This window comes from Populus alba, chromosome 16, assembly GCF_005239225.2.
Source record: "Populus alba chromosome 16, ASM523922v2, whole genome shotgun sequence".
Taxonomy (NCBI): Eukaryota; Viridiplantae; Streptophyta; class Magnoliopsida; order Malpighiales; family Salicaceae; genus Populus; species Populus alba.
This window is the reverse complement of record NC_133299.1, coordinates 1,532,421-1,543,892: the sequence shown is the minus strand read 5'-3', so window position 1 is coordinate 1,543,892 and position 11,472 is coordinate 1,532,421. Positions and strand designations below refer to the sequence as shown.

The 11,472-nt window shown below is 32.8% G+C and overlaps 2 protein-coding genes across 3 annotated transcripts; both read left to right on the top strand.

Annotated features, from left to right (window-relative positions):
* The first annotated feature begins 349 nt into the window (after positions 1-349).
* On the top strand, positions 350-1,020 carry LOC118037286 (large ribosomal subunit protein eL27). The gene has a single exon (XM_035043220.2). The coding sequence runs from the start codon at positions 448-450 to the stop codon at positions 853-855; it is 408 nt and encodes a 135-aa protein (XP_034899111.1). The 5' UTR covers positions 350-447; the 3' UTR covers positions 856-1,020.
* A 7,302-nt stretch (positions 1,021-8,322) lies between these two features.
* Positions 8,323-10,286, top strand: LOC118037285 (scarecrow-like protein 23). 2 transcript variants are annotated; one of them, XM_035043219.2, is made up of 2 exons: positions 8,323-8,948; positions 9,066-10,286. In XM_035043219.2, exons 1-2 carry the CDS (start codon positions 8,561-8,563, stop codon positions 9,869-9,871), a joined length of 1,194 nt encoding a protein of 397 aa, XP_034899110.1. In that variant the 5' UTR covers positions 8,323-8,560; the 3' UTR covers positions 9,872-10,286. The 2 variants fall into 2 exon arrangements, with proteins under 2 accessions (XP_034899110.1, XP_034899108.1); XM_035043217.2 differs by having other exon boundaries at positions 8,323-10,286.
* Positions 10,287-11,472: the final 1,186 nt, after the last annotated feature.

Genomic DNA, 11,472 nt, shown 5'->3' with positions numbered 1-11,472 from the left:
TGGAAATTTTTTTAAAAAAAAATTTGAATTTTTTTTATTTTGCTTTAAATTAATATATTTTTTATGTTTTCATAATATTTTAATGTGTTGATGTAAAAATAATTTTTAAAATATAAAAATATTATTTTAATATATTTTAAAATAAAAAATATTTTAAAATATAACTATTATCCCACTCTAGCACCTAACCCGTAGCACGATATCCGTATATCCGTAAACAACTCTAATAATTGATCCCAAAATTTTGTACTTGGACGTCCAGTAATTTATGTGCCGGGTAACTTAAATAAAGCCCGGCCCATTGAATTATAAAAACGCCCACATCCACATACAGCGAGAGCTAGGGTTTCCATTTCCTTATAAGCACGCGTAACGCCCCCCCTCCCAATCTCTAGGGTTCAGAACAGCGTAAAGGAGAGGTAGAGAAAACCCTAAGCCGCCGCTACAATGGTGAAGTTTCTCAAGCCCAACAAGGCCGTCATAATCCTCCAAGGCCGCTATGCGGGTCGCAAAGCAGTGATCGTGAAGCACTTCGATGACGGAACAAGAGACCGTCCATATGGGCACTGTTTAGTGGCTGGAATCAAGAAGTACCCAAGCAAGGTTATAAAGAAAGATTCAACCAAGAAAACAGCAAAGAAATCGAGGGTCAAGTGTTTTATCAAGCTTGTTAACTACCAACATCTGATGCCGACAAGGTATACCTTGGATGTGGATTTGAAGGATGCTGTCACTGCGGAGAGTTTGACTACTAAGGATAAGAAAGTTACTGCTTGCAAGGATACAAAGGCAAGGTTCGAGGAGCGTTTTAAGACTGGAAAGAACCGTTGGTTTTTTACCAAGCTGAGGTTTTGAAGGATGCAAAATGGTGTCGGTTTTGAGGTTTTTGTTTTAGATTTAATGTTTTGTTTCGAGACATTAAGAATTACTGTTAAGGTTATGTTGTGTTTTATGGAACTAATTTGGATCTGTTTGGATTTAGTTATTTTTGGGATTACTAATATATATCGCAATTTTAAATGCCGGTGTTTTGATTATTTCTTTATGTGATGATTTTTTTAGTGTTAGCATTATGGGTTTTATTTGATTTGCTCACATGATGTTTTGTTTTTATTTTATTGCGTTTTTAGGAATGTATAGGTTCAGTGTTGATTCGTCTCGGCTTCCATAAAATGGAAATACCCTAGCTGTAATTTTAAAGGTTTTGTTTTAGGGTTGCTCTGATTTTTTGTTTATGATGTGTTACTGAAATTAGATGTCGTGATCTGCTATGTAACTGTGGATTATGAAATTGTTCAATTGTGAGCTATTGGTGGTGTTTGCTAGTATTGGGTATTGACATGTTTGATGGTTTTTTATTGACTGTTTTAAACTTAAATTAGTGTGTTGATAGTTGAGTTAAGGATTTTGAGTTTAATTTTATGATTAAATGATTTGAAATTGTGAGCTCATTGGTTTCTCTTAAGGAGTATTATCATTGCATTTAAAATTGATTGTTTGAGAGTTGCTGTCTTGCTATATAGGGGAGGTAGGGAGTTTTATGTTTTGAATGCAATGGAAAATGTTGGAGATCAGTTTTGCTAGCCCTTTACACATTTTTATTTTTAGATACGCTGATAGGGTGTTTTTGCAATTTCTTGGTTTGGATTTTGTTAAAGTAGTGTGCTGTAGTTGGGGAAGTGAGCCATTGGGGTTGATATGATCAGTTTGGTTCGATGTTTGGATTTATGGTGTTTATTGAAGACTAGGTGTACTTATTTTATGAATGATCATGCACAACAAGCTCGTATCTGGTCTATCATCTGTGGAGTTAAATCAGTTTTTTGTTATTCTCTAGCTAATGTCAACTCCTATTTGATGTTTTTACGTGATAGGCTGAATAAGGGGTGGTGGTGATTTAATAGGTTCAACTTAGGAGGTGGTAGCCTAAAAAATTAGTCTTTTTAAGTAAGGATTATGCGGCAAAAGTGTCGCAATAGAGCATAATATGGTACACTAGCGAGTTTCATTTCTTTTTTGGCTGCTGAATGATTTTTTCAAGTTCAGTAGTCGGATCTGGTGGTTTGCAAACCGACTTGAACAGGCTTTACTGACTCTTTTATTGTTGTATCTTTTGCTCTTTCCTTTTTCTTCATTCAACAATGGATTTTGATGCACCTTTTTAAATGTGATTGTCATGCTCCCTGGTTTGTTTTTAACTAAACAAGTTGTTCTGGCACATTCAGTTTTATATTTGTTACATGGTTCTTGGATGCTTTTGATTTGTAAAATTAGAATCAGAGGAGTCTAGGTGTTGATGCTCCTTGGAAACTGTGGTTTGCCCCAGCTAGTTCGTGTGAGCTATCTGATTGCTTCTGTTGGTGTTGAGATCCCCACAGATATATTTTAGACATCCAAATTTGGTTGCTCCGTGATGGCTTCAGCGAAATCAGATTCGGAGGCTGTCTTTAAAGGAAGATGTATAGTTTGATTCCCCCTAGTTCGGAGTCGTTCTTCCCCCCTTGTTTGAGAATGTGGTTTTTAGTTGAGTTTGTGTTTGAGTTTGGACCTGAATGCTTTTTTACCTAAGCAAGGAGGCCGTGGGCTATCTTGAAGCAGGAATGAGCAGCCCCTTGCCAGCCGCACGTTCAGGTCAGTGCAGTTCTGAGGTTAACGGCTTTCAAGAGGTTAACGTTTGCTGCTCATGCTTTCAAGTTCGTTTTGAGAGAAAAAACTGGCACTTTTCAAGTTATTTCAGCAAACACTCTGCCGGACCAAGTTGAAAGGTCATTTAGTTGAAAAGGGGGATGCGTGTTTTTCTTGTTTTGGAACCTGACTTGTTTTGGAACCTGACTTGTTGACTGATGATTAGAAGCCTGATAAAAGTTTGGGCTTATTATTTTTGGTAATGTGTGGTTTGGTGTGTTTTTTATTTAACAAAACAATTTAACTGAATTTATTATTTTTTTAAATTAAAACTGATTTAAATTGATCAGTTCTAATTTAGTTATTTTAAAATAAAAATTAAAATTCAATTGATTGCTTTTAGTTCAGTTTTTATTTTATATTAAAAAACAGAAATTATATGGTTTTTATTTTATATTAAAAAACAGAAATTATATTGTTTTTGAGGTTTTTTTTTTTATTTATATATATAATTTCTAATGAATTTGGTTTTGTTTTATTTGTTTTTTATTTGGTATTTTTTTATTAATTTTGGTTTAATTTAACTTTTTAGTTTTAGATTTATAAATTTGAACCAGCTAGTATTTTAAATTTTTTAATTGATTTTTTTTTATGATTTAATTTTTTCAGTTATATATATATTTTTTTTTATTATTTATTTTTTTACTTACACCTGGATAAAACGTGGTTGGGGTAGGAATTCTAGATAAAATGCTTAGCGGAAATGTAACAATGTAATTATATTTTTGTATTTTTTTAAAAAAAAAATTCATGAGGCTAGCTATTGGGACAGTAATGTAATTTCATAAGGACCAAATGGTATTGCCATATTGATTGAGGGCAATACTGTCTTCTTGTATTTTTAGAGTATAGTATCATGATTAGAATACTCTTTTTGTATTTTTAAAGCAAAATACCTTTAAAATCAAAATAAATCAACAGAGGGCATTTTTTCTTACTTCAAAAAAGCACACTTGCGGCCTCTTAATATTTTTATTTAACGTTTAGATTTTTTTCCGGGCCATGGCATATCGAACACCACAAGACTAGTGGTCCTGTATTCCGCAATTGCCTAAGGGTCAACCTAGAATGCGATTTGTGAACTGACAAATTAATTTTTTAACACCACGATAATTTATTTTTTTTTAGTTTTTTTGTAAAATTATAATTTTTTTTTAATTTTGAATTGATTGAAAATTAAAAATTATGATTTTTTTCTAGTTGGATTATATCAAGCTCATGATTTAGTTCTTAAATTTAAAAAATTAGTCTAGATGATATCAATTTTCCACCTATTTTTCCACTATTTTTTTTAATTTTATTATTTAACAATTTAGATATGTGAAGCTATTATTCGTGTGTTCTTCAGTTTCATTTCTTGACTTTGATCATAAGTTTGTTTATTTAGTCAAGGTTTTTTCTGATATTTTTTTTTTGCTTTGTTTTTTCTAAAATTGATTGTTTTTGTTTAATTTTTCATCATTTTATTTTATTTTTGCATTTAGCTTCATAACTTTTCTTGGCTTGCCTTTTATTGTGTTGTCCCATTTGAAAAAAAACGAGTAGTATGATTTGGTGTGCTAACTTAAGTTTGCTAGCTTTTTATTTGTTTACCTTTTTATTAATTGATTTGTTTTTTCAAATTAGTCTTTCACATTAAGTTTGTTAGGAAATGAGGCTTACTTGTTTTTTATCCTTGTTTTTTATCATGATTTTATGAATGAGTTGAGTTGGGGGGTTTGGCAAGTATATTTTAGTTGATTTGAATTATTATTTTTTTAAATATATTGAAATTTATATTCATTGTTTTTTTCTTTTTAATAAATAATTTTTTTATCATGATTTTTTTTTTTACTTCAATCCCTCTGGTATTTTTTTTAAAATTATTTTATTAGATAAAAAAAGCTTATTTAAATAAATTGGGTTATAGCTTGAATCAAGATGTTTTTTTTGTTTACTTTTTAAAAACACACTTGCGGCATCTTGATATTTTTATTCAACGTTAATATTTTTGTGGGGCCCATGGCATATCGAAGGGCACAAGAGTAGTGGTCCTGTATCCCGCAAATGTCTAAGGGTCTTGTAGTAATGTCAACTTAGAATGCGATTTGTGAACTGACATGATCGATCGTTTTGCTCCCCCGGTTGCCTAAGCCTTGCGGATTTTGAGGATTGCCATTAGACAACTTGTTTATCGGGTGTTTAACACTTGTTTGCGAGTATAGTTCTATTTATGCTAATTAAATACTAAAACGAAAAGCTAATCTTTTAGATAAAAACACAAGATAAATTAATGTACATGTAAATGGTTTATAATGGCTATTCTTTTTGTTTTAAGTGTTTTCATCCAAGTTATTTAAAGGTTAATTATCATCGCTAATAATAAAATATTATTGTTTTTATAAATGTGTCAGGAAAATACAATTAAAATATAAAAGAAAAAAATTAAAAACAAATTATACTAATATTATTGAAGCATAAAACTCAAAAAACTTGTAAAAAGATAAATTTCCGTTTAAAAATAAAGTTTAAACAAATAGATTAGAAAACAAAGGAGGAGGAGATTAATCAACACTTAAATAGAAAGACATAATATAAAGGTTAAAAAATAAAAAAAGGGGCCATGACCAAGTGTCTCGTCAATTATCAAAAAGCCAACCCTTGCAAGCTTAGAAAGGGTTTCTTATCAAAAAGCCAACCCTTGAACCTGTTATTGGCATGGTTACGGAGAAACACCATTTCCATAAAATCCTCTTGAAAGGAGAATCTAACGACTGAAATATTGATTTTTTGTGTGGTTAAAATATGATTATTCAAGCATGTTCCCTGTCCTCAAAATTTCCCAGTAACTCTCTCTCTCTCTCTTACTCTCTCTCTCTCTACTGTCAACACACTGTGAGCGACTAAAACATGACAAAAATGAAAAAGTTACTTTGCAGTGCCGTAGAATATTAATGGAATCATACGATTTTGTTTGGCTACGCAGAGCAGACTGTGTATCGTATGAAAAGGCATCTCGTGGGAGAGTTCCTCTGGCAACGGTCCTTTAGATCATGTTTGTTTTTTAAAAAGTAATTTTTAAAATATTATTTTTTAAAATTTTTTTTATTTATTTATTATTAGAAAATTGTCAATAAAAAACACTTTCTTCAATAAAAAAAACACTTTCTAGTCAACCGGAAAACACTTTCCGGTCAAAAAAAAATTTGGTTTGGTTTTCATGAAAGTATTTTTTTTTAGCTGTGTTTGTTTTCTGGGAAAGTGGTTTTCAGGAAATCACTTTCCAAACTTTCTTGTGTTTGTTTTCCATTAAAAAAGTTGGTCAACGGAAAATACTTTCCAGTAAAAGAAAAATTTGGCTTGGTTTTCAGGAAAGTGTTTTCCTGGAAAATTTGGGCAGAAAAGACTTTCCGGAAGTTGTGAAAAAATTAGAAATGTCATTATTTACTGATTATATCAAATTTGAACCTCAAACTTTTAATTACTATATATATATATATTTTGAATATTTATTTTTCAATTTCATCTCTTAAAATTTTATTTTTATATTAACTTTGATCCTTATTTTTATAATTGCTATTTGCTTTTTCCTTGTCATTTTTTATTGAAATTTTTTATCTATAAAATTTGGTCCTCACTCTTTTGATTGTTACTTATTTTATTTGAAATAATTTATGAAATGTTGATTATTATTATTTTAATTTCTTCATCTTTTTTTTTTTTTTAATTTTTTAGATTTGATCTTTATTATTTTGATTATTATTTATTTTATTTGCGATAATTTATGAAATTATATTTTTTTTCAATTTTATTCTCATTTAACTTTTTAATTTGTAAGATTTGTTCCTCATATTTTAATAAACTTGAGAAAAATAAAATATTAATAAGTTATTTTCCAGCTCATTTTACATGACATAACCAAACACTTGAAAGTGTTTTTCAACTTATTTTTCATTACACTATCAAATATTAAAAAATACTTTTCAAAATTTAATTTAAAAAAAAAAACTACTTTCCAACAAACAAATATATATATATATATATATATATATATTTTTTTTTTTTTTTGCTCATTCCCAGGTGGGGTTCATAAATTATGATGGTTTTCATTTTGGTGCCAGATGGTATAATTTCTCCTTATACTAAATAATGTCCAGAGGTGCCCAGAAAACATCTATCAATGGTCGTTTTCTCTGATGAGTAAAAACAGAAACCCTAATAATTGAGAATAAATGCTGGGTTTTAGATTTTTGCTCTTACCTTGAGAATGAACTCAACGGATAATTCTAGTTCATCGGCCTGGTTAAACTCAAGTAGGGTTTGTACTTTGCCTGACATGATGCTTTCATTCTGAAACAGGACGGAACACAGCACCACTTGATGGCCTTGCAGCCACTAGGCCATGGCCTGCTCTCCTTTCTTTTTCCTATATATTTTTTATTTTTTTTCCCAAAAAGTGGAATCAATTATATTTCTTGTTTTCTTCCCTCTTTTTAAATAGTGTCGTGGTTAGAAAATTAAATTAAAAAACTCAGTGTTTTTTAAATGCATACATGGACCCTTCCTTGAGCTGGTGGCCAAGACCACTCCAGCCCGGGTGGATGGATAGAGATTCTTTGATTAAAAAGTTGTTTTTTTTTTATTTTAAATTAAATTATTTTTTTTATATTGTTTTGATATATATCAAAAATAAATTTTAAAAAATAAAAAAAAAAAATATTTCACTTTAAAAAACAATTATTACACAATACATGCAAGCTCTAAAACAATACTGTTAACCCTAAAATTTACACTTAAAATTAAAAAAATAAATACTTATTTAACAACCATTCAAACTACGATTAACAACACTTACAGTATATAAAAAAAGATAGACATAAAAGTTAGTAATTACAACCTAAAATAATTACATTTTGTTAGTGATTTTAGATAGAAATAACATATACAAATAGAAATTAAAAAAAAAAAGCGTTTAATATTATAGTAAAAAGTGTTCTTTTACTTGAAATGCATTAAAATAATTTTTTTTATATTTTTTTTATATATAAACATAAAAAACTATAAAAAAAATACTAAAAAATGTATCAATTTAATTCCTTTTCAAGTTAAGTGTATTTTTGAAAAGTATTCCAAAGTAAAAACTATAACACCCCTAAATACTCTTTTAATTAAAGCCTATTGGGAAGTGCGATACATGTTTTTTAAAATAATTTTTGGTTAAAATATATTTTATTTTTTTTATTTTTAATATGATTGTATCAAATTAATAAAAAATGTACTAAAAAAATTTAATTTTAATTTTTTTTTTTTTAAAAAACATGATTAAACTATAAACAATACTTTAAAGAGTAAAAAATTAATATACAACAAACAATTTTAAATTAAATTTATATCATTTAAAAAAAAATAAAAAAACATATCTCCTCTATCCATGGTATCTCAAACTCTTCGATTTTATTTTTTAATCTAAAACCATAATATTATCAACCTCAACATTGCATGATTCATGTCTTTCAACATAAAGACAAACTTTCTACTCTTAGTATTACCCAAAAAAATGATCCCAAGAATCCAATGACCTAATAATTAGCACTTAATTATTCCATTAATCTTATTTTAATTATGTTCGCAATCATTAAACTAATCCCATTTACTACCTAACGATAATATCAAAACAAATATTTCCCTTTCGCCCTTTCTATGGTAGAAGGACTATCAAACTTTCTCTTTTAATTTTCCCTCATTTTCTTTCCTTCCAAACAGACCCTCCATAAGTTATTTTCTCTGACACAACTCTGCTTGGATTTGTCACTTTTCACTTAAAAGCTCTTTGCCTTTAAGAATCTTTCTCTCTCTCAAAAACCCACAAAAAATCTCCTCTTTTTTCACTTTGATCATGCTTCAAAGCTTAATTCCTCAGTCTCCGATCAATTCCACAGACCCCAACAATTCTTCCTCCCCCTCCATGAAATCCAAGCGCGCCGCCGCCGACCTCACCGCCGGTGACTCTTCCGGTGAGGACCCTTCATCCAAACGGGCCAGTTACGAAAAGCCCACCACGGAAATCGACTGCGGAGGAGATGACGGCGGAGAGGCAAGTGGGCTCCGGCTGCTCGGGCTCTTGCTGCAATGTGCGGAGTGTGTTGCGATGGATAATCTAAATGACGCGACGGACCTTTTGCCGGAGATAGCAGAGCTATCGTCGCCGTTTGGATCGTCGCCGGAGAGAGTGGGAGCGTACTTTGCGCATGCTTTGCAGGCGCGTGTGGTTGGTTCTTGCCTCGGTACGTACTCAGCACTCGTGTCAAAATCAGTAACGCTAACTCAGTCGCAGAGATTATTCAATGCTTTGCAGTCATATAATTCAATCAGCCCTCTGGTCAAATTCTCTCATTTCACAGCTAATCAAGCGATTTACCAAGCTTTGGACGGTGAAGATCGTGTCCACGTTATCGATTTAGATATAATGCAAGGACTTCAATGGCCAGGATTGTTTCATATTTTAGCTTCTAGGCCTAAAAAGATTCGGTCCATGAGAATTACCGGGTTTGGATCTTCATCGGAGTTGCTTGAGTCAACCGGGAGGCGACTCGCCGATTTCGCGAGCTCACTCGGGCTCCCCTTTGAGTTTCACCCTTTAGAGGGTAAGATTGGGAATGTGACAGATTTAAGTCAGCTCGGGGTGAGGCCGAGAGAGGCTATTGTAGTACATTGGATGCATCATTGTTTGTATGATGTAACAGGGAGTGATTTAGGGACGTTGAAGTTGTTGACTTTGTTGAGGCCCAAATTGATCACGACCGTTGAACAAGATTTAAGTCACGGGGGGAGTTTTTTAGGGAGGTTCGTAGAGGCATTGCATTATTATAGTGCCTTGTTTGATGCACTTGGGGATGGATTAGGTGTGGACAGCGTAGAGAGGCATATGGTGGAGCAGCAATTATTTGGGTGTGAGATTAGGAATATTGTTGCTGTTGGTGGACCTAAGAGGACCGGTGAGGTTAAGGTTGAGAGATGGGGTGATGAGTTGCGACGGGTCGGGTTTGAACCCGTTTCGCTTGGCGGTAGCCCGGCTGCTCAAGCTAGTTTGTTGCTTGGGATGTTTCCATGGAAAGGGTACACTTTGGTTGAGGAAAACGGGTGCTTGAAATTGGGGTGGAAGGACTTGTCCTTGTTGACCGCCTCGGCGTGGCACCCGTCGGATTGAATTGTGGATCATGGGTTTGATCGGAGTCAAATGCCACACCAAAATGGGAAATCTGTGTTGATGATGATGGCAGTGGATCAGTGGTGATGGGTTGATTTTCTGTTTTGTAATAATGGACAAGAAGTTTTCCGCTCCCTTTCGAGACAACCTTAATTTATTCAGGGAAGTTTTCGAAGATTTAGATGGTCAATTGAAGTTCAAATGTTCACTTTGTTGTAATTCTTTGAAGAGAAAGAGAGTAGTTCTCTATTTTTAATCCAAAGTAGCATCACCTTTGAAGAAAAAGTTTCTTCAGAAAGGTGAGAAGAAAAGAAAGGAAGATAGTTCCAATTAGCTTGGAGGTAGTTCATTAAACTTGTAAATGTTGATTTCAAGCTATTTTTTTTTTAAACAATTGCACTTGATTAACAATCCATTTGAATATTCGAGAATCGGGTCATGAGGTGTTCGATGATTGGGGCCTGGGAGGTTAGTGTTCGTGTCTTGGTTTATTTTATGCTTGTGGGGTTGCATGGAATTTAGGAGCAGACAGACATGGGAGTGTCTGTGATTCCAAACTAGAAGTTTGGTCCATCTGTGAATAATTCACTTCTTTTTATCCTCTGTCATGGCAGCGATTTCTGCTTTCCCCGCTGTATCTTCTGCGTCTCATGAACAGAACTTGTAGCGACAGATCAAGGATGTGTGGTTTTTATTTTATTTTATTTAAAGTAAATGCTTCTGGTATATAAACTTTAGTCTCAACTTTGAACACCACAAGACGCAGATAAGTTCAAAACCTGTTCGAGTTCGAGTGGATGTGGGTGTTTCTAACTAGTCAAATGTGGACCTGCCTACGTTATCAGCTTTGTAGGGATGTTTACGTTGTGAGGATAATTCTTCGGAACTTTTGATTTGATCGTTGGATCATATTTGAATTTTATCTCTACGGGTTGTTTCTGGTGCCGGTATTGTTTATTTATGCAGCGGAGCATAGATAAACCATTAAAATTTAACAAGTAGATTTGTTTCTTGTATTATCATTTCGGTTTAAACTTGATCCTGGTAGGATCAACTCGGAGCTGGGAAACAGCCTGGGAGTTGAGGGCTGGCAATTGAGAAAAGACGTGAGTGGAATATGAATTCTGAGAGAGAAGATTTGCTAGGGTTAGGAAAGTTGTGGTGTGGTGAACAGAAGTATATCCCAGGAAAGAAAAAGGAAGAAACAAAATACGAGACAAGAAACACAGCTAATGAGTGGTAAAGGCCAAGCAAATGAGTCCAACGCATGTGATGCACCATAGGAATTGAAAGCAAAGCTCGTGATGTAAGGAGGAGGCTGCTTTCCATGGCGCCAGCAATTCTGTAGCTCAAATATGGACATACAGTGAGTGTGGTGGCATTGACAGACATAATGTTTCCTTGTTAAGCAGCTACAATGGATGCAAACTGTAATCAAGTAAAGTGGGTTGATGTCAAAGTGTTAAAAAAGAAGATAAACGATGATGATCTTCCCATACAAAGGTGCTTGCCATGGATTGTTGTTTTTCTTCTACTCAATTATCTGGGGGGTTGAAATTAGGCTGCAAGATTTTGAAGATTTGATTGATAGAGAGTGTCGA

Bases quoted from the DNA above. Each gene is read 5' to 3' on its own strand.
- LOC118037286 (XM_035043220.2), top strand. From the start codon at position 448: ATGGTGAAGTTTCTCAAGCCCAACAAGGCCGTCATAATCCTCCAAGGC.
- LOC118037285 (XM_035043217.2), top strand. From the start codon at position 8,561: ATGCTTCAAAGCTTAATTCCTCAGTCTCCGATCAATTCCACAGACCCC.